We start from the raw sequence: 23,791 nt of genomic DNA, 5'->3' as shown, positions 1-23,791 counted from the left end.
TCCTGCTTCATAATTCTTAATCATTTTCATCTTCATTTCTAAATCAATTTTGTTTAGTTTCCTGGCAATGCCAGCATTTGCACTTGCTGTTGGTCTCTTTCCCTTCACCAGTGTAATACATAAATAGGAATGAAGAGAAGTTTCTGAAAATTTGTTTTCTTATATGATTGAAGATTTCAGTGAAGGGGAACACATTCCACCATAATAGCATAAAGACCCACACAATTGCAGTTATCAGTATTATCACAAATGCAATAGCAGTAGTGGCATGTGATGCAAGAAAGCAAGTGAATGAGCTTATGCAGCATCACCCAAAAAAAAAAAAAAAAAAAAAAAAAAATACATACAAAACAATCCCCTCTAAATATTTGTTCAGTTCCTCCTTAAATTTATTTAACTTATCAACTTCCAAAACAACAGATGGAAGTTTGTTCCAGCAATTAACCGCCCACTGGCTAATGGCAAATTTCCACACATCTATTCTACATCTGTCCTTCCTCAATTTCAATTTATGCCCCCTTAGATTCGTAATCTGAACAAGTGGAAGAATCCCATCAGAATTCAGCGTGCTCAACCCATTCACGGCCTTATACACCTCAATCAGATCACCTCACAGGTGCTTAGTCTCCAGCTGCTGCAATTTTCAGAACTTAATTCCTAACAAAATTCCTGTATATCATTGACAATACCCCATGACCTGCCCTCACAGCCTGTCTGCATTGCTCAGAAGTTTCATATCTGACTGCACAATTACGCCCAGGTCTTTTTCATTTTCTACCACCTTAAGTGTAGTACCAGAGTTGGTACGTTTCTCTGGGTCAATGTTAAACTCAGTTGCCACTTCTCAGCCCATCTGCCCAAATTTTCTAGATCCTGTTGCAGTAACACACTGCCATTACTGTCATTAACAACCCTGCCAACCTTTGTATCATCTGCAAACTTCGATACTAAGCCTGATATATCTTCATCAATATCATTGATAAATATACAAAACAACAGTGGACCCAACAGCGAACCATGTGGGACTCCACTAATAACATTAGTCCACGAAGAGCAGCACCCACTGATTACCACCCTCTGTTTTCTCCCACTCAACATCCTTTTATCCATTGTAGCAACTTACCCTTAATACCATTCTGCTCCAATTTTTTCAGTAGTCTTCCATGCGCAACAGTGTCAAAAGCTTTCCTGAAATCAAAGTTTATGATATCAAAATTATTTATTGCATCCAGTTCCTTTGTAACCACATCATAATAACCAATCAAATTTGTCAGACAAGACTTTCCCTTAACAAACCCATGCTGTGTCTGAATTATTGCTGCGGTCTTGTCTAGATGATACTGCAATGCATCTTTAACCAGTGACTCCAATATTTTACCCGGAACAGAAGTTAAACTAACTGGTCTGTAATTACTAGTGTCACCCTTTTGATCCCCCTTTGTGAATTGGGGATACATATGGACATCTCCAGTCCGTGGGGACCTCCCCCCTGAGTCCAAGGATGTTCTCATAATTATTGCTAAGGGTTTGCTTACTTCCTTTGCCGCTTCCTTTAATATAACTGGATAGATCCCATCCACCCCAGGTGCTTTTCTTATGTTTAACTTTATCAATTTCTTCTCCACTTTGCTCTCAGTTATTACAAAATCATTAAGCGCCCTGTTACAATTTGATAACCTTGTGGCATTTTCAAACCTTAATAACTCCTCACGTGTGAATGTAGATGCAAAATATTCATTCAGTTTGTTTGCTATCTGAGCAGGATCATCAACAGTCGAACCATCGATATCAAGTGGACCAATCAGATTCATCCCCTTCCATTTAGAGTTTATATAAGTAAATAAATCCTTGCTGTTTTTCTTAGCATCCTTTGCAAAAGATTTCTCGTAATCTGCCTTCGCCCACCTAACCTCCTTTGTGACTTGATTACAGACTAGCTTATATATATATATCATAGGTTTCTTTGTTGCCTGATAATTTATATGCATCTCGTGCATTTTTCTTCTCTGCCACGAGTCTCATTAGTTCATTTGACAACTATTTAGGCCTAAACTTTGAACAATATTTCTTAATAGGTAAAAAAGGTAAAGTGCAGCCATTATCAACCCACTGTAGGATGGAAGCCTCCTCAACAATTCATGCTGAGGGAAATGGACCATAATCTGCCACGCTGGTCCAGTGCAGGTTGGCAGATCGACCGTATTCAGCAGTCAGGGGCTTGAACCCCGGTCTACTCAAAGAGCGTGTGCTACTGCACTCCCGCTCCTAACCACTCGGCTACGGAGCTTCCACTATTAATTCCTTGAATGCTTCCCACTTAGAATTTACTGTTGGTAACACCATCAGTTGGTCCCACAGTACAGAATTTAAAACCTGTCTGAGACCACTATAGTCACCTTTACGGAAGCAAAAACCCCTTCTTTTATTATATGGTAATATTTCTTTAAGTAAATCTTTAATTATAACTTTAAACAAATTCCACATCAGTACACTGTGATCACTGCTACCTAATCGTTTCTTTATCTGCAAATTCTTAATACATGAATGATCACTTCTGATAACCAGATCAAGAGCATTACCCTCTCTCTGGTTGCCTCTCGAACATGCTGCTGCAGAAAACAATCATCCAATAAATCCACAAAAATCTTACTAGTGTGTAAGTGACCAACCCATAAGTTCCAGTCTATATCTGGGAAGTTAAAATCGCCCATTATAAGACATTCTGATTTACTAACCCACTATTTCTCTATACAATTGTTCATTGTACTCATTCGAGTCATTAGGCCTATAACACAGTCTTACTCTTATTTTTGCTTTCGCAGCGCTCATGTCACACCAAACTGACTCAACAGTGCACTGTCCATCTATATCAACTGGATGCACTTCTTTTGATTTTATGTTTTTCTTAATTAACAGCATAACACCTCTTCCCTTCCTATCCTGTCTATCCTTTCTGTACACATTGTACTCCCCAAATTCCAGTTCTGCATTCCTTATATCTGTGTGACAACATGTCTCTGCTATCCCATCAATATCTGCCTTTGATATCTTGACCAACACACCTCAAATTCATCAAATTTATTTACTATACTTCTAGCATTGGTATACATGTATCTATTCTTATTATTAGTTTCCCTAACACATCCCATATACCCACCTGTTTCACGATGATTGCCATGAGTCCCTGAAACCCCCAACACCCCTCGATCCACGCCGCTTCTTATTCTAATAGAAGTAGTGCAAGAATCACCTTCACCTCTGCCTGCAGCTACTTTTAACCTTTTAGTCTGTGAATCTCCCAAGCTAGCAGTTTTCCGACCTACCTAACACTGCCTCGATAGCATCAGCAAACATTCTTGCACCCTTTCTATTTAAGTGTATCCCATCCCTGTAGAAGCAGTCTCTCCTGTTAACAAGCACCAGGCTGAAAAAAAAATTTTACCCCTTAAGCCTTGCACATTTCCTCCAGGGCCGAATTGATTGACAAGGCTCTCATCATGTACTCCCTCCTATCGTGTCTGGGCAGAATTGCAGACACTCAAATTTAACCGTAATTCAAGACAATAACATCGAGTTTACTACCTGTTTATAATTAGATGCACTAACAGAAAAGCCCAATAAACCAGAATGTGCATAATTGTTTTTATTGTTTTTTGGTCATGACCTCCAGAAACGTTTTTCAGAAAATATTGATTTGAATTTCAAAATTTTTCAATTTTGAAATTTGAATCAATCGCGTTCAAAATTGATTCTTATAATGGGAACATAGGAAAACGATGAAAGGTTAGTGCAATTTCCATTATAAATATGACCTCTTAGAGAGATAAATAGCTTAGTAATATACCAAAATTTAAATTTCAAGGACTTGGAACAAATTACGAAAAAAAAAAAGTGTTATTGGGTTCACATTAATACCTCCATTTATTCCTAAGGGATGCAAAATATGTTTCCGCGATTTTTTTAGGTTTGCACCAGCCAGCAAACACTTACGTAAAGTCGAATTTCACTAAGTCGTGTATTACGTAAGTTGGGGAGTTCCCGCACAGGACAATACATGGCAGTAACCATTAGAAAACTGGGATGGAAGGGGTTACAGAACATGGATAATCATCTTCATTGGCAATTAGCAATGATGTGATAATGCCCCAGTACTCATTATTCAGGTACCAAAAGTCCTGACTAATTGCAAAGTGTTAATTAGCTCAACAATAGTATTAATGAAGTAGTAGCTACACTTCTTCAGTCTACAAAATGATGGCTTACGTACAGGATTAGAACACCACTGGTTTTGAAGATTTTGATTTGATTTGAATTTTATGGATGCATTAGCAACTAAAGATATAATGCGCCAAATCCAGGTCATATATAGAAAGTTAAACATTCAGTGACCTAATTAGTTAAGCCACCATGTCGAGATATAAAAACATAGATATAAAAAGTATAAAAGTAAAACATATCAACAAAGAGATAACAATAAAAGTTAAATTTTAAATACGAGTAAAAACATTTACTAATTTTAAATAGCAAAAAACAGCAGACACATGGTCACTGTCGGATAAAATCTGACTGAGTGTATAAGGCTCAGCCAGATGACTAAAAGCAGTAAAATAAAAATCACGTTCGTGTCTAAAACGTGGACACGCGATTAAAATGTGATGAATACTTAAAATGGTGTCACGGTACTCACACATAGGACAGTCATCTGCCCTCAGCAGAAAAGTATGTCTAAGATGACTGTGTCCTACGCGGAGGCGAGCTAGAACAACTTCCTCTCTGCGAATCTTGTGCAGACTAGACTGCCAGTGTCGGATTACAGGCTTTATCTGATAGAGCTTATTTGTGACTTGCTCGAGCCAGGATTGTTGCTATTGGGAGAGCAATTTAGTGTGTATTAGCTGCCTGTAGTCTGTATAGGGGACTAACAGGCAATAAATGTTGTGGGGTTCTGGTGATCTGGCCACAGCATCTGCCAGTTCATTTCCCCCGATCCCAATATGGTTTGGAATCCAGCAGAAACGAATGTCGAAAGAACACTCAGGCAGAGTGTAGCGTCTGTTGAATCTGGGTCACAAATGGATGAGGATTATACCTCATATCCGATAAAGCCTGCAGCGTACATAGAGAGTCAGTGTACACCATACACTTTTGATACTTATGGGTTTGAATGTGGTGCAAGGCTAACTCTATAGCATACAACTCAGCTGTATATACAATGCATTCTTGGGGAATCTTTCCAGACATAGAACGACCTGGAAAGATAGCAGCAGATTCGACAGACAACTCCAACTTCGAGTATCAGTGAAGACAGGCATGAAGTCTGTTGTTGTTGTTGTTTGGTTTTTAGGAGCATTAGCAACTAAGGCCATATTGCTCCGGTATATGCGGTGGTCATTCCCTGACCTTTCCCCATCCTCCGTATTTGGTGGTGACGGGCTCGAACCCCGGTCTAATCAAGAAGCATGTGCTACGCAGTGCTGCTCCTTCCCACCTGGCTAAGGCGGCGCCACATGAAGTCAGAATATTCGGCTCGGTGGGCAGCGTAGAGTTGTTGGTAGACAGAAGATGGAGTTATGGACTTACCCCAATTTTTAATAGAGAAGTCGCATGATGGTAAGCAAGCATGCCAGGGTGGAAGTGGTTGCCTTGGTGACTAGGCAACATTGTCTACCATAATGTAGAGCTCTCTGAGCAGCTCCTGGACACGGATACCAAAAGGCCGGTTGGCAATCTGACGAGTGTTATATAGATTTTTCCATTGTGGGTTGAAAATGGATGTCCACGTAGGGTTGTCTGGCAGGGATTTTAATTTAAAGGTATATTTTGCTTCAACATATAAACTCCGGACAGGGGATGTTCTAAATGCTCCAGTAGCAATACGGATGGCTTGGTTGTGAACAGGGTTGTCCAGCCACCTAAGTACGCTGTTTCTAGCTGATGCGTACACTTGGGACCCATCGGACAAGCGCACGATAGAGGCTGAGTAAAGTGGAGAAGTCTGCTCCCCATTTATCGGAGTAAATAGCACATAGGAGATTCAAACCTTTTGTGCACTTTGTCCGCAGTTGATGGATATAGGGTGAAAATGTCAACTTATTGTCGAAAATGAGCCCCAAGAATTTTGTCTCGGGTGCTACCGGAATGTCCGAGTTTAAGTTCTTGTTCAGGGTGAAGGTTCTGTTTGCTACAAAAGTGTATGCAGAGTCTTCTGTGGCAAGAACCTAAAACCATTAGTCACTACCCAAGAATTGATGTGGTCAATGGCATGATGCAATTGTCTTTCAATGACCCTCATATTGCATGACTGCAAAAAGATGCTAAAGTTGTATACAAAGAGGGCACTGTTTACAGTTGGAGGAAGTTGTTCAGTTATAGAGTTAACTTTAACAGCAAAAAGCATAACTTAAAACTGATTTCTTGTGGAACTCCCTCTTCTTGGCAGAATGGCCAAGAAAGGGTGGATCCTACACGAACTTGGAAAGACCGGTCTGCAAGGAAGTTTTTAATAAAGAGGGCAATGTGTCCCCTAAGACCAAGGAGTGACAGCTGTCAAAAGAATATCGATGCAGAAGGATGGGAATCTCGTCCCTACCTGAGTTCTCATCCTAACATTCAATACCCTACGGCCTCCAAGTTCCATAAAAGCAGGCTATTTAAACTGCCCAGTGAGGATTTACATCCCGAACCCACTGAGATGTTTTAAATACAAAAAGTATGGCCACTCTCAAACAGCTTGTCGTGGCACCCCTGCCTGTGCTCGCTGTGGTGCTAAAGACCATGAGGGCAAGGAATGTTTAGCTTCTAAGCCAAGTTGTACTAACTGCCAAGGAGAACACCCTGCATATTCCCGAACATGCCAGCGGTGGAAAGATGAAAAGGAAATTCAGAGACTAAAAACAGAGCTAAACATCTCCTATCAGGAGGCCAGAAAACACATCCAACCAATAAATAGCACCACGCCCAGAAAGCTTCTGGGAAAAGTACCATTGGTACTCAGACCGATATGAGTATTCTACCAAGGGAGTCATTTACCCCCATTGTGCACTATTTATTAAGTTCCCAAAAGCCCACCCAAAAATCACAATCAGCTGCCACTCCTATATCCGTACCTCCTAGTGCTCCAGCCTTCTAAAACACTGCTAAAGAAACTCTGAAGAAAGGGGAACAGGCATCTACGATCCAAGAGACAATGGATGTCGAAGATAAGGAGGTACAGGACGAATCTGTCCTGGAACTCTTTGCGAAAGAAGAAGAAATGGATGCAGGCCAACATCCAGGCTTTCCAAAGAGAGATAAACCCAGGACTGAGAAAATGAAGCCCCCAGCCCTTCAGAAGCCACCAGACGGACCCAATAAATCTAAATAATGGGTACATTTAAATTTCTACAATGGAATTGCCGTAGATTCCATAGAAATAGAGATGACATCAAGGCTCTCCTGAGTAAGCATGAACCAACTTGCTTACAGGAGACGTATTTAAAGGCAAATGAGGACCCTTACTTACGTAACTGCTCAGTTATTCGCAGAGACAGAGTTGAGGATGGACCTGGCCACGGAGGAGTCGCTATCCTTGTGAATAACCACACTCCCTTTCAAGCTATACTTCTCACCACTATTCTAGAAGCTGTAGCAGTTCATCTTACACTAGGGTTCCTTTTAACTATTTGCTCCATTTATTTGTCACCTGGGAAAGCACCGCCCAGGCAGACCTTGATGATCTCATTAAGCAATTGCCACCCCCTTTTCTATTAGCGGATTTCAATAAACATAATACTCTGTGGGGTGGTTCTGACATCAATAGAAGAGGTTGAATTATTGAGCAATTGCTTGAAAACAATGATCTGGCCCTTCTAAATGTGGGATCTAACACCTTTTTCCACATGGCTACCCATACATTTACTGTCATTGATCTTTCTATATGCTCTGCTTCCCTCCTGCCTCTGAGTACATGGGAGGTTGAAGAAAACCTTTATGGTAGTGATCACTTCCCGGTGTTATTCACCATTTATAATGGGAGACAATGTCACCAGTCGAGGATACCACATTGGAAGATCGATCACGCCGACCGGAATGCCTTTCATCATTTGGCAACTGATGATGAAATACCACTACAGTCGGCCAGGAGCCAATTAATGAGTCAGTAAAGCACATCACAGAAAGTATGGTCCAGGCAGTGTCAGTTGCCATTCCAAGGACATCGTCCCGCTTTCCACGCTATCCAAAACCATGGTGGAATGGAGAATACACAGCAGCTAGGAAGGCTCAAAACAAAGCATGGGGAATATTTCGTCATTACCCCACCATAGATAATTTAATAACCTTCAAATGTGCACATGCCAAAGCACGGTAAATTAGACGTCAGAGCCAAATAGAATCTTGGATCAAATTTTCATCTTCACTTACATGGGCTGCCAATCCCAAAGCCATCTGGGACAAAGTTTGGAAAATGAAGGGCAAATACACCTCACACCCTTCATCGATCCTGGAACATAATGGATGTATAATTGCAGATCTAACTGCAATTGCAAATACTCTCGGGGAGACATTCGCTAAAGTGTCTTCAAAAACATCATACCCCCCCCAGAGTTCCTCGCGATCAAACAAAGATCAGAAAAACATCACCTAAAGCTGTCCTCTAACAATTGCGAGGAATACAATCAGCCTTTTACACAGTGGGAGCTGAAAGCAGCACTCTTACTATCCAAGGTGTGAGTGCTGTTGGGCCAGACGACATCCATTATGAGATGATCGGAATCCATGGATTGTTTGCTCTGTCTCTATAATAGAATCTATATTGAAGAGACATTTCCAGACTCATGGCATATGGCAACCATCCTTCCCTTTCCAAAACCAGGAAAGGATCCAGAAATATCAAATAATTACCGTCCCATTGCTCTGACAAGCTGCTTGTGCAAGATCCTGGAAAGAATGGTCAATGCTCGTCTTTTGTGGTATTTAGAAGCTTTTTTTTTTTTTGGTAGTTGTTGGCGCATCGGCTTCTGTGGCCATAGTGCACCTCCCAAGGTTTTTGCAGTACTTTGATCCAAGCCCGAGGCGGGATTCGAACCCGCGACCTTTGGGTTGCGAGGCAGGCACTTTACCCACCTGGCTAGCCCGGTCGGCATATTTAGAAGCTAACCTCCTTTCCAGGATACAATGTGGCTTCCAAAGGAACAGGTCAACACTTGACCATTTAATCCGCTTGGAAACATCTATATGTGATGCTTTCCTGAAACGTGAGCACCAGGTGTCGGTTTTCTTTGATATGGAAAAAGCGTATGACATGGCTTGGAGATATGGAATTTTAAAAGACATATGTAACTTTGGTCTTAGGGGACACATTGCCCTCTTTATTAAAAACTTCCTTGCAGACCGGTCTTTCCAAGTTCGTGTAGGATCCACCCTTTCTTGGCCATTCTGCCAAGAAGAGGGAGTTCCACAAGAAATCAGTTTTAAGTTATGCTTTTTGCTGTTAAAGTTAACTCTATAACTGAACAACTTCCTCCAACTGTAAACAGTGCCCTCTTTGTAGACGACTTTAGCATCTTTTTGCAGTCATGCAATATGAGGGTCATTGAAAGACAATTGCATCATGCCATTGACCACATCAATTCTTGGGTAGTGACTAATGGTTTTAGGTTCTTGCCACAGAAGACTCTGCATACACTTTTGTAGCAAACAGAACCTTCACCCTGAACAAGAACTTAAACTCGGACATTCCGGTAGCACCCGAGACAAAATTCTTGGGGCTCATTTTCGACAATAAGTTGACATTTTCACCCTATATCCATCAACTGCGGACAAAGTGCACAAAAGGTTTGAATCTCCTATGTGCTATTTACTCCGATAAATGGGGAGCAGACTTCTCCACTTTACTCAGCCTCTATCGTGCGCTTGTCCGATGGGTCCCAAGTGTACGCATCAGCTAGAAACAGCGTACTTAGGTGGCTGGACCCTGTTCACAACCAAGCCATCCGTATTGCTACTAGAGCATTTAGAACATCCCCTGTCCTGGGGATGTTCTAATTTAAATTCTATTTCTTCTGGGGCCCCAAAAGAAATAGAATTTAAATTACTCACACGAGTAATAAAAATAAGTACTTCACCCACCACGGAGCCCTACAAGGGGACACCCACTCGTGAGCGAACTTGTTGTGGGTATGGTGCTCCTAAGCGAACTTGGCGTCCCATTCGTGTACGCAGTACACGAATGGGACGCCAAGTTCGCTTAGGAGCACCATACCCACAATAAGCCTTGATCCCGTCCCAGGACCAAAGGGAGGGAGACTTATTGGAATGCAGTTGACCCAAGCAGTAAGAACCACTCGCCGATTGATTCATCGGGCCAGTCCGGGACCACCCGTCTTGTCGAAGCAGGGACCAAAGTGGTGTATCAAGGCTAGGCCCCTCAACCACCAGGATCCCCCTTTCTGAGTTTCCACGGGTCACGGAGCACGGCTGCACATGCCGGATTCCAATGATGTAACCCTGGAACCAAGGTATGGGTGTTGGATCCCAGTGATGCTGGAAGATCAGCAGCATCACTGGAAGGTCCCCTCACCACGTACAGGTGCCCACGTCAAGGAGCTGGTTTTGAAGAATCCTTCATGGTAATAGACTGAAGGGCAACACACTTCATCTTTACCAGGATATTAACTGTCTTTTTTAAAGCAGCAATTCACCAAACAATTCACAGTCAATCATGTCATTCTACCAATTATTGAAGAAACATAAAACAAATATTATTAAGAACACTGTATTCTTCTGCTAACACAGGCCAAATTGAAGAGGCTACTAAATGACCAAACAGTCGAACCTTAACTAGCAGCAGATATTACATATAAATTAAAATATTTTCTAATTGTTTAATCTCATTCAGGTGTCAGACAAAGAGAAATAATTCTTTCTCCTTGTCTGACACCTAAATAAGATTAAGTCACAATTATGACCTATGAAAACGTGAAACGACTCTTGGATCTGAACTCTAGACTTCCATGGGAAAATTGAAACAAAATCCTGGGGTAAAAAATATCCAATGAAAGGTAAATGAAGATGGTATGGGCATGCAGAAAGGATAAACAAAGGGAGACTAATGATGTAAAGTAAGCAGTAGAAAATGAGGGTTTAATTTAATAAAAGCATGCATCTCTGCATTCCTTTCTTCTATTTTGGAGTCAAGGTCTACAAGACTTGAGCTTATGACTAACTTTAGAATCTATTATTATCCAAGAGCCAATCTAAATTGCCAATATTTTAAACTGAAAATCTTCACAAAAAGTGAAGCTCTTCAGTTTAAAATCACCTTATTACTGGTCTCTCTGTGGTTAAAACCAAAGAGAGACCAGTAATAAGGTGCTCTAATAAGTAACTTATTTTCAAAATAATAATTAAAAAAAAAAAAAGCCCTACCAAACAGCAGACTGTCAGTAATAAAACTCTCATAACAATGCAATCAAAACACTGTTTTCATAATATCTATTACTAATTTAGTCCATAAAATAAAGTTGTTAGCAAAAAATTTACTAAGCACTAGACTAACATCTATGGCAATAAAACATTGAGCCTGCTGTATATTAAAAATCATATTGAGGACTGCAGAAGGAATTTCAGTCCTCTCTTTCAAATATATATATATATATATATATATATATTTTTTTTAATGTGAACCCCAAACACGACAGGTATTAGAACCTATAGTACTTAGTACCGTGCTTGGGTTGGAGGTTGAGAAGACGAAAGAAGATATTTGTTGTCATTGGACTTGAACTTCTGTAGATTGTAATTTTCAGGAAATATGTATGAAGGAAAGTTGTTCCAGAAAACGGCTGTTGAATGAATAAATGAGGAAGATGAAAAGTTGGTTCTGTGGATTTGAAGTTGGACAGTAAATGGATGGTCGCTGGTGGCGGCACGGACTGTTTTGAAAGAGAGAGAGCGGGAATTATAGAAGCCAATTCAGAAGAACAGTACCCATGGAAGTATCTGTAGAAGAGGCATGCAGCAGAAACAGTACGTCTATGAGAAAGCAAGTGGAGAGACTCTGTTACAGGTGAATCATTAATTAACATAACTGCCCTCTTCTGAATGGAATCAAGAAGCCTGAGAGAGGTTTTGGGGGCGCCACCCCAGACGTGGGAACAATATTCCATGGCAGGGCAGATTTGATTTTTTATACAGAGTGAGCAGCTGTTTGGAAGAAAAGTAACGTCGAGAGCGAAAGAGAAAACCAAGTTTTTTTAGATGCAGAGAAAACAATATTTGTAATGTGCTTGTGCCAAGAGAGATTAGAAGTCAGGGTAATCCCCAAAAGAGATATATCATTTTGCCTAGAAATCGGAGTATCCCTAAAGATAAGCATAGGAGCAGAAGAATCCTTTTTGTGAGATATAAGACAAGACTGAGTTTTAGAAGGGTTGAAATCAACTAAGTTGTCTTTGCCCCACTGGAGAATTACCTGAAGATCAGCAATTAAGGAATTGGTAGCAGATTTTCGAGAAGTTGAAAGCTGATTGAGCAGGAAAAGGTTTCTCGAAATGGAAAGTGGAATGCAATGTGCTATCATCGGCAAAACTATGGATAGGATTTCCGGTCAATGGAAGAAGGTCATTAATATACAAGAGGAAAAGAGTGGGGGAAAGAACTGAACCTTGGGAGACACCAGCATTAGTGGAGAAGTTAGAAGACAGAGAGCCATCTGCCATCACCATCAGTGAGTGATCAGAGAGAAAACTGGATAACCAAAAAAACAGTTGGCAAACCATAAGATGGAAGCTTGTTTAGAAGACCTTTATGCCAAACACGATCAAAAGCCTTTGAGATGTCAAGAGTAACTACTTGTGTTTCACCGAACTTTTCCATTGAATTAGTCCATAAATGGGTAACATAAGCCAGAATATCACCAGTGGATCGACACTGACGGAATCCATACTGGCGATAGTTGATCAAACAGAAAGTTTCTAGGTAGTTTAAGAGTTGGCGGTTAATTGATTTCTCCATTACTTTAGAAAGAGTAGACGTAATTGCAATGGGAACGATAATTGGATGGGAGGGATTTGTCACCCTTTTTAGGAACTGGCTGGATATGAGCAAATTTCCAAGCAGAAGGAAAAACACCTTTGGAATAAGAAAGTGAAAAAAGGCGGCAAAGAATAGGAGTAAGTTCAGGACCACAGGTTTTGAGAACAAGTGGAGAAATACCATCAGGACCTGGAGCTTTCTTAGCATCAAGATTCATCAAAATCCTTCTGATATCCTTTTGATGGAAGACCACAGGAGGCATTGAATGGAGCGTGTTGGGAATGGTGGGAGGTGTTTTACCAAGATCATTAATACATGAGCTGGAAGAAAAGTGGGCTGCTAGCAGATCAGCTTTATCCTTGGCTGAAGTGACAACAGAACCATCTAGTTTTGACAGAGGTGGGAACAGGGATGGGGAAAAGTTGCAGCTAATAGCTTTGGCCAAAAAACTAGAATTCTCGGCTACCATTTGGACAAGTTTTTGAAGAAAGTTTTCTACTCTTAGCCTGTTCAAAATCTAGTTTGGACTGATTAATAACGGCTTTACAATTGTTGCGAGCTTTGGCATAGGGAGAAAATGAAAATGAAGAATTGGAAACAAGCCAATTACGATATGCAATGTTCTTCTCTTGAACAGCCTTAGCACATTTATTGGAAAACCAAGGTTTAGATAAACAACGAGATTTCAAAGTGGAGTGTAGAATAAAGGATTCCATTCCTACAAGAATAATTTCACTGACACGATCAGAGCAAAAGTTGACATCAGAAGTTTTGAAAGAGTAATCTGACGAAGGAAAAGAAGAAAAGAAATCTCGCAGGTCATCTCATTTTGCATTCTTGTAATGCCAAACAATACGAAGTTGGGAATAGCCACAAGATAAAGGCTCCATTGGTGAAGAGACAATCACCAAGTTGTGATCTGAAGTGACTAAAGGACCTCTCACTTCGACCGTATACTTAGAAGGGTTGTTTATGAGAAAAAGATCAAGCATATTGGCTGTATGATTAGGATTGTCCGGTATTCTTGAAGGTAAATGAACAATCTGTGCTAGGTCATTAGTAATTGCAAAAGCCTCAGCATCCCGACCTGCTGGGTCGGTGTGACTAGAAAACGGAAGCCAGCTGGAGTTGTGAACATTAAAATCACCAAGGAAAATTACTTCACTGTTAGGAAAGTTGGACTGGAGAAAGTCAAGAGCTCCAAGTGATTAGTGGAGTTGGGAGAACGGTAGAGACAACAGGTGAATTTGACACAATGAGGTAGAGAGATTTTAAGCCAGAGAAGATCAAAGAGAGGAGATTCCAAATTTCCAAGTCTCTGACAGGGAATATCAGAACGGACATATGCACAAATACCACCTTTGAGGCGAAAGGAATCATACAGCGAATAATTTGGGCATCTGAGATGAGCAGTAGTTGAACAACCGATAACTGAGATTCTGTCAGAAAAAGTACATGGGGTTTGGCAGACTGCAAGTGGAAATGGACATCGTTGAGATTAGAATTGAGACCATGTACATTTGTGAAATGAATTAGGAAGTGCTTGGGAGGTTTAGATCTTTTCGCAGATAAGCTTGCTGTATTAGTTTGACAATTCATGGTGTATTCACTAGTAAAAAAAAGTGGTTGGGACATGCTGTAATGAAATTTTTGGATATGGCGTACACGTGGTAAGAATATACCCAGATCCTTGACATAACGTGGCCTCAACAATGCTCCCCGCATACACACTACTCGGACTCCCTCCAGTCACTATCTGGCAGAGTAGAGGTAGCAAGGTTATACACTACCTGATGTGGAAGCCTCCTAAAGAGTTACCAATAGGTTTGGTCCGGTGTACTAACCAGCGGCCGGCCTGCGAACACCGTTTTAGAGCTGTACCCTCGAAATGTAAGGAATATTGGATATCACCACGATGTTCATCATAACCTCAAAAGTCATCAATCATACTGCATGATGGAAGAGAAAGGGAAGGGTTGACTGGAACTTAGCTCTAGAGACTAAACATGGGTTGCACCACTTCAAGCCTCCAATAAGCAAAGTGGTGGTATATCACCGGTTGATGAGAGTCATCTACCACCTAGTACTGCCTGGTAACATAGAGGGGCGGCGTTCCTCCATGTGGTGTGGGCGCCACACCTCGACCCCTGCTTACGTTGGGTGGTCACCCACCATGTACTTGTGCATGGAAGTTATACCCAGGATTACTAACAGTCCCACCATCGTGAAGGTGCAAGCAGAGGATTTGGCTGTCACAGACCGTCCGGACTTCGCTAAAATTGGGTCCACTTGACTTGAGTGTCACCCGAATATCAGTTCCATCAGCGTTTTAGACTCCCAGGTAGTAAGTACAGCTTGTCTGGCATATCTGAGAGAATATCTGTGACAACCTCAAGGAATTTATCAACTGGCACCTGATTATGTACTACACTTGGAGATTAACTTAGTGTAAGTGTGCCCCTTACAAAAAATATGCTACCACATGATAGACTACTTATTTTATATTTATATACAGTAAAAGTCCAGTCCAATAATGGATTGGACAGACTTATATTTTTTATATTATTTTATTTATTTTTGAATGCTGACTTTGAAGTAGACAGAATAACATATAGGCATACACTAATCTCCAAAAATTATAGTGCTCTGCATACATTTTGATGTTTCCAAAATTCGTGGAGTTTCTGGGTGAACTTTTAGTGCTAATTCTAAAAATCCAATAATTTTTACCTATAACATACAGCTTTTTTCACAAACAGCAATTGTCTTCTCAAATACACTTCCACATATAAGCAATACACATACTATCTCCTTTGTAACTGACAGGTGTAGACATGTTTATAGTTTCTTTTGCATTCAGTTGTTTTCTGGTACAGTCATGCTAATTAGTATCAGCTTCTAATGTCATTTTTATATTCTTTGTTTTTGACAATGGCTGAGTGAACAATTCAAATATATTTTATTACTGAAATAACCAGAGGTTTTTTTCCTAGTAGTTGAGGGTTTCATCTCAATCACATGAAGAGGTAGTTCTCTGGAAAAATTATGATAATAGAAGGGTCTTACAAAACCTCCTGCCTCTAGTAACTTTTTAATCAATTTTAAAAGCAATCTGGTTGCAGTTTGGAATGCACAGCTATTTGCTGCTGACCACCCACGGCCTGAGTCTCAAATTACATGGGCGCTGGCTTGGCAACAGATAATAGACATCCTTGTGGCGAGACAGAGTATGGCATTTATGTTGTTATACAATGTGAACACTACTCTTACTATGGAAAATTTAGGTGTTCTATTTTTTACCAAGTAGTATTCTCATCATTTTAATAAGTTTGTTAAGGGACTCTTTTGAAGGAAAGCAATGATGCTAGGTAGTACAAACCCATATGCCCATATGGAAAAACCTAGTAATGATTGTGGGTTTGTGCACATGGACTTCTTGCCCAGGTGGTACATTATGTAAATGTATTCTCAGAAATAAATAATAGTTCACGCTTTGGCAGCAGTGGAAACTCTTAACACCACACTTAACACTGATCAAAGAAAACTGACTCATTACCACTGTTAAGATGATTTGTGGCTTCAGAAACATGTCAAACTTTTGGAACCAATACCACAGGAAAATTTCCATCCAAAAACTCAGAGCACGATCGCCTTCTTGCTATAAAAATAATTGTCTTCACCTTGCAGACAGATTTCTTCCTGCTCACATTCTGTATATCCAGGAGCCTAATTGACTCAATGCTTCATCTGCGAAAAAAAGAATAAAGGAATGTGCTTTCCTAGTTCTTCAAATATATCACCACAAACCTCTCCAAATGTCCAATCATACAATCATTCTTCAGTAATATCCCTCAGAATTTTAAACTCACTGTTTGTTTGTTATTTGGTTTTTAGGAGCATTAGCAACTAAGGCCATATTGCTCTGGGATATGCGGTGGTCATTCCCTGACCTTTCCGCCTTCTCCGTATTTGGTGGTGACGGGCTCGAACCCCGGTCTAATCAAGAAGCGTGTGCTATGCACTGCTGCTCCTTCCCACCTGGCTACGGAGGCGCTTAAACTCACTGATTCCGCATCGCCCCACACTCTAAAATGGTTTCCACCTAAAATCAGAACTCATTTTCAGTCACAATGTTATCTACTACGAATGATCATTCTCAGATTGAATCCCTCGCTTGACCTGTGATTGCTCAAATCTTAATGTGGATATCCTGGAATTACCCCCCCCCCCCCTCCACACACACACACACACACACATGAAACCCTTCTCATTTTGTGAACTTCTAGCCTGTGGTTTTAATTGATATTAATGTTAACTGGTTATATTCACAGCAATAATGTTTATTTATCTTTAAAAATTAGTGATGTGTCAACTGCAAAATTTCAGTTAAAAAGAAGATACAATAGATTACTATCACATGCTCTCCAATATTAATAATAAATTGTTAATAATTTGTACTGAATTACATGGACCCTATTGAGTAAATTGATGTGTATTACGATTTCTCTTTCAGACAAAAATTATGGTTAAAATTAATTTACTCAATTAACTATCATTTTGTCCTGAAATAAAATCTCCTTCTGTTACTGTATGTAAATGAATGTATTTCATGCAAAAACTGTTTCAAGAAAAACCTAACACAATTAACAATACCTAATTAGAAAACCTTAATGAAAAACTTTCTAATGAGAAACAATTTTACCTTTTACTAAATTTCGATGAAAGTTTGCTGAAGAAAGACTGCCTTCCACCTGGACCGACTCCAGAAGTGTCTTGGGTGTGCATGGGGGCAGTGCCTGGGCCATTATAAGCTGTAACATGACGCCGTTCTCTGGTCTGTCCACTATGAAAAGTGCTACGATTCACAGTACCTCTTGGAAAAGGTCTGTTGAGGGCTGTCAAAGGAGATACTGTCAGAAGTTGCTTGGCCATTGTAGCGCTGCTGTAAGGAAACAAAAAGAAGTTAACTGTTACAGATAAAGCATCTGATAATTAGTGTATCTACAAAGAATAATATTTTCTTAATCCTTTGCAGTCCAACATCATTGAAAGCTTAAGCTTATAAAATTCCATATCCATTGCATGTGGCATTCAGAACTGCTGACTCGTTCTTTAGCTGTGTTAGTGTTTTAATCATAATATTGTCCTTTTCACAGTTCAATAAAAACAATCATAAACAATTGTGGATGTTCATGGCATTTAAATTTGATTTTTAATGCCATGAACATCATTTGGTCCAGCTCATGAACATTTTAATGCCATGAGCTGGACCAAAAAGAAAGAATACAAATTTAATGCTGGAAGTGTAAAGGGTTAGGCAAAGACAAGAATGAATTTTAAACACAACACAATTTTAAAAAATATAATCAACAAAAAACAGTAGTAATCAGGAGTTTTATTATATATAAGGGAAATATTTAGAAAGATTCCCCATTAGAAAGATTTCCTGAATTTGTATCTTCTCTGGTTCTTATGTATAACATGACAAAAAAGTTTGGGTGTAAATTTAAACTGGCATATTTATTTTCATTTTAAAAGGATATCTGTGAATCTCTCATTATTTTGAACATATTTCATGAGCATCTTAAACATCATGTTGTGTAATAAGCTAACATCCAACTATCTGCACCCAAAATCCATGCCAGTAAAACAATCTACAGCAGGAGCCCATAAATGAAGTTCAAGGGACATAAATTTTCATGCTTTGTAATAGTGAGGTATGTAGTAACAAGGTCTGCCAAAAGTGTCAAAATTAAATTAGGGGTTTTTTTTTGTACATATATTGAAGAATAATAAGAAATAATAAAAATAAATTAAATGATAAATAAATAAATTAGATTATATAAATGAAATATATTATTTTTACTTGATTAATTTATAACAAAAGCTGTTGTTCAGATTTTCTTTTATCGTAAGATAAACAAAGAGAAAAGTAGCAACATAACCAAAACGAACGTATAGTACATATGTAATTAGTAACATAAACTAGTAAAAGAAGTTAATCTTAATATAAAAGGAGACACGGAAATCAACTTTTTAATAAATTAACCTTCTTTTAATTTATTAAAATTAAAAGAAGGAAACCAATTTCATTTGCACAGAAAATGAATTCTTAACTGCAGCCATTATCAATCCGCTGCAGGATGAAAACCACCTCAATGATTCATGTTGAGGGAAATGGACCATAATTTGCCATGCTGGTCCAATGCTGATTGGCAGATCAGCCGTATTTAGCAGTCAGGGGCTTGACTTCTGATCTACTCAAACAGCGCATGCTACTGCACTCCCGCTCTTGACCACTCGGCTATGGAGCATAGACATTATCAAATGCAATAGTTGTTTCATTATTAATGTTATTGCAGGCCAACACAGTCCTAATTTGTTCAATGTACTTTGATCATCTTTTTTAGAAGACAGTGTGTCTCCTCAAATAGGCCTCTGAGGTTGGGTATATTCATATTACGTTCTTAGCGTTTTTTCACCAACCTTTCATGGAGTAAAATAAAATTAAAATAAAATAAAACAAAACAAATCTTGATAACTATATTTACAATAACCTGTATTTACAAAATTAATATACGTATTACAATATTAAAAGTATTAAAACACAAGATTAAAATGCATTAAAATATACTAAGTTAAAAGCGATAAAATCCCATAGCTTTCAAAGGCTCCAACCTTCTTCTTCAGCAGTACTCTCTATTATTCAGTACACCTTTAAATATCAGCAGGGTAATGATAGGCATCACATGTTTCCATTCTCACGTGTTCCGCTCTCTTGCATTGTGGAACCGGAAGTGGCTCGAACGGAAGTCGTACGGAACCGTTCATCCTTTTTTTAGGATAATAGTCTCTAAAAGGGGGTGAATCCGTACACCCCTATCCCTATTAATGTTGGTTGTAGAGCTGATCCTCAAACTCTCGAGCCACTTACGGTCCCAGAACCTATGCGCCCGATCGGTGATAGTGGCATCGTCTGGGGAGATCTGGTGCTGCTTCTCCCAAAAATGTTCGGCCACGGCGGACTTGTCATATTCCGCATTTCTTATTGCTTTTTTTGTGTTCCCCCAGACGATCTTTGAGACGACGTTTTGTCTCCCCTACATAACATTCCCCACAATCCGGGCATCTAATATTATATACGACCCCACTAGCATCCTCTTTTTGAATGGGGTCCTTAACTTGAGACACAACTGTGCGCAGTCTTCGTCCCAGAAGCTGCACACAGCGTGTCTGATATTTTCTTAATACTCTAGTTATATAATCCGTCAAGCCCGGATAATAGGGAATGTATGCAGTAGATACTGGTATAAAAGATTCATCTCTCCTCTGATTTTCATTAATAAATTTATCTATAATCCTCTGGGGGTAACCACATTTAGTAAGATCCGCCGTGACACGTTCATACTCTGCTTTCCTATCATCGGAGTTACTGCAATGTGATTTCGCTCTATTAATTAGCGTTCTTATCACACTGTTCCTATGATGGCTGGTCAGGGCTGAATTATAATGCATATATTGCCCTTTACACATCGTTTTTCTAAAGACTTGTCTTTAACTGCTGGTCTTCCCTACAGACCAACACATCCAGGAACGGCAGAACTCCTCCATCTTCAACTTCCGATGTAAATTGTATGAATTGGGAGAAGCCATTTAAGATATTCAACACATGATCTTCACTCCCCTTCCGAACAAATGTAAACGTATCATCCACATACCTTTTCCAGGGGCGCATAGGGAGAACACTAGCATTAAATATTCTGGTCTCGAGCTCCTCCATAGCTAGATTTGCTATAATTGCGCTAATGGGGGAGCCCATAGCTGTACCATTAACCTGCTTATATATAATGTTATCAAAAACCATAGTGTTACTTGAGAGGCACAATTCTATACCCTTCCTAATATCTTCTGGATTAAGTTGCGTCCTAGTATTTAGGGTAGTATCCCTCTGTAAAACTATGTTTGCACACCACACTCCATGGTCAATAGGAATACAAGTGAATAACGATTTTACATCAAATGATATCATAATTTCATCCTCTTCTATACGCTGGCTCCTAATAAAGTGCACAAATTCTTTACTATCCTTGATACTATATTCAGAGAGTCCTACTAGTGGAGACAATAGTTTGGCTAGGAAACCCGAAAGTGCATACGTCGGACTACCTATAAATGAGACTATGGGTCTGAGTGGCACGTCTACTTTGTGGATTTTGGGTAAGCCATAAAACCTTGGCATTTGGCTACCTGTAGTATGTAGTGTCCAATATTGTTCTTTAGAAATCTTATTAGATTTAAGCCAACTCTGCAACATTCCGTTCACTTGTCGCTCCAAACTAAGAAGTGGACTCTTCTGGATAACCTTATAGGTTGTCTGATCTTCTAATAAGCTCAACGCTTTATTCTTATATACTTCTTTATTAAGAACCACCGTTGCTTTGCCTTTATCCGCGGGTAAAATTATAATACTATCATCTTGTTTAAGATTTCTTAGTGCTAGTTTTTGCTTCACATTAAGATTGGAAGGAGCACTCTTAGCTTGACTATACCAGTATCTATACCAGTATCTACTGCATACATTCCCTATTATCCGGGCTTGACGGATTATATAACTAGAGTATTAAGAAAATATCAGACACGCTGTGTGCAGCTTCCGGGACGAAGACTGCGCACAGTTGTGTCTCAAGTTAAGGACCCCATTCAAAACGAGGATGCTAGTGGGGTCGTATATAATATTAGATGCCCGGATTGTGGGGAATGTTATGTAGGGGAGACAAAACGTCGTCTCAAAGATCGTCTGGGGGAACACAAAAAAAGCAATAAGAAATGCGGAATATGACAAGTCCGCCGTGGCCGAACATTTTTGGGAGAAGCAGCACCAGATCTCCCCAGACGATGCCACTATCACCGATCGGGCGCATAGGTTCTGGGACCGTAAGTGGCTCGAGAGTTTGCGGATCAGCTCTACAACCAACATTAATAGGGATAGGGGTGTACGGATTCACCCCCTTTTAGAGACTATTATCCTAAAAAAGGCATGAACGGTTCCGTACGACTTCCGTTCGAGCCACTTCCGGTTCCAAAATGCAAGAGAGCGGAACACGTGAGAATGGAAACATGTGATGCCTACCATTACCCTGCTGATATTTAAAGGTGTACTGAATAATAGAGAGTACTGCTGAAGAAGAAGGCTGGAGCCTTTGAAAGCTAAGGGATTTTATCGCTTTTAACTTAGTATATTTTAATGCATTTTAATCTTGTGTTTTAATACTTTTAATATTGTAATACGTATATTAATTTTGTAAATACAGGTTATTGTAAATATAGTTATCAAGATTTGTTTTGTTTTATTTTAATTTTATTTTACTCCATGAAAGGTTGGTGAAAAAACGCTAAGAACGTAATATAAGACAGTGTGTGTTTCATCACTTTCACAGTTGGTAAAAAAAAACCTTCACAGTTTTGCTTGGTGTTCAGCAGTTCTTCTGGTGTTGGTGAGGCAGCAACTTCATCATTAACTTTAACAGTCTCCTCAAATTCATGAACAAAATCCATATGCCCCTTAAAATTCCCCCATTCCTCAACATTGCAATCATATTAGTTTGATGGATCCATGTTTTTCAATAATATTCTCTCCAAAGCCATTCTCTTTCTGAAGCAGCTTATTATTACACTTAATGCAATACTGTCCCAAGCAATAACAAGATGTCCCAACCAATAACAATATTACAGATAGCATCAAGACATTGATGCTATCTGTAATATTGTTACAGATTCGTCAAATTAAGAGTCCCAGCAGAATGTGCTGTGCAACGATCCAGAATCATCAAAATGTTCCTTTCTTCTAAAGCCATTCTTTTGTCCACTTTCAATAGCCAAGAATGAAAAATTTTGATCGAAAGCCAAGCACTTCTATTAACCTCATAATCACATAGAAGTTAGTTTACTTCTTTAAAACATCTTTGAAAAAGGCACCTGAGTAGCCAGGTGGGAAGGAGCAGCAGTGCATAGCACCCGCTTCTTGATTAGACCGGGGTTCGAGCCTGTCACCACCAAATACGGAAAGGTCAGGGAATGACCACCACATATCCCCGGAGCAATATGGCCTTAGTTGCTAATGCTCCTAAAAAAAAAAAAAAAAAAAAAAAAATAACATCTTTGAAAATTTGCCTATCACAAGTGAGCATAGCTTTATACTCCATCTGCATTGCAGCATAACAGAGCAGTGATCCTTTGTTTGCTTAATTTTCCACCATTACAATTTACTCTCCCCAAATAGCAAATGTTTTGTTTGGCAGCAAATTATAAAATAAACCCATCTTGTCAAGGTTAAAAACATCTGTTACCTCATATTATGCTGCTCCTTAAATTGTTGCTCCAGTGTCATGCACTTCAAGTTTTTTTTATGGTTTTTAAGTATTGTATATAAAGTAGGTAAAAGTAGTTCTTTCCCTTTGCGATGTCCATTTTCTTTGTTCCATCCTATCAGCCTCTTGTACAATTTTTAGTTTCATTTCCAGGCTTAATTCTCTGTGTTCACAGATGATAAGGTTAACTGCTAGATAAGGTTACATAAGCAAACCTTCGACTTTTAAAAGAGAAGTTCCAAAAAGACAGAATGAAAGCTCCAATAAAAATGGCACAAAGTAGATCATAAGTGTAACAAAAGGCTCTTTGAACCAAGCTTAACAATTTCAACTGAATCTAATGACATTTTTCAGAACATATTTATGTTGTAACCTACTATCATAAACTACTTTTGTTTACATAAAAGTAA

At 39.4% G+C, this 23,791-nt stretch overlaps 1 protein-coding gene across 10 annotated transcripts in view; it reads right to left on the bottom strand.

Moving 5' to 3' along the window:
• Nucleotides 1–23,791, bottom strand: part of LOC150084011 (serine/threonine-protein kinase MARK1) — a 343,303-nt gene that overhangs the window by 4,847 nt on the left and 314,665 nt on the right. For 8 of the 10 annotated variants that reach the window (XM_090375845.1, XM_090375850.1, XM_090375851.1 and 5 more), the window contains one exon: nucleotides 17,717–17,956. In XM_090375845.1, coding sequence (XP_090231971.1) covers nucleotides 17,717–17,956 — 240 coding nt within the window. The remainder of the gene's footprint in view (nucleotides 1–17,716; nucleotides 17,957–23,791) is intronic. The other 2 variants (XM_090375847.1, XM_090375855.1) reach the window with 1 other exon arrangement.

Source organism: Mastigoproctus giganteus, chromosome 6 (assembly GCF_048544385.1).
Source record: "Mastigoproctus giganteus isolate SK-2022 chromosome 6, ASM4854438v1, whole genome shotgun sequence".
In the NCBI taxonomy this organism is placed as follows: domain Eukaryota; kingdom Metazoa; phylum Arthropoda; class Arachnida; order Uropygi; family Thelyphonidae; genus Mastigoproctus; species Mastigoproctus giganteus.
Note: the sequence above shows the minus strand (reverse complement) of the source record. Positions and strands in the feature narration are given on the sequence as shown.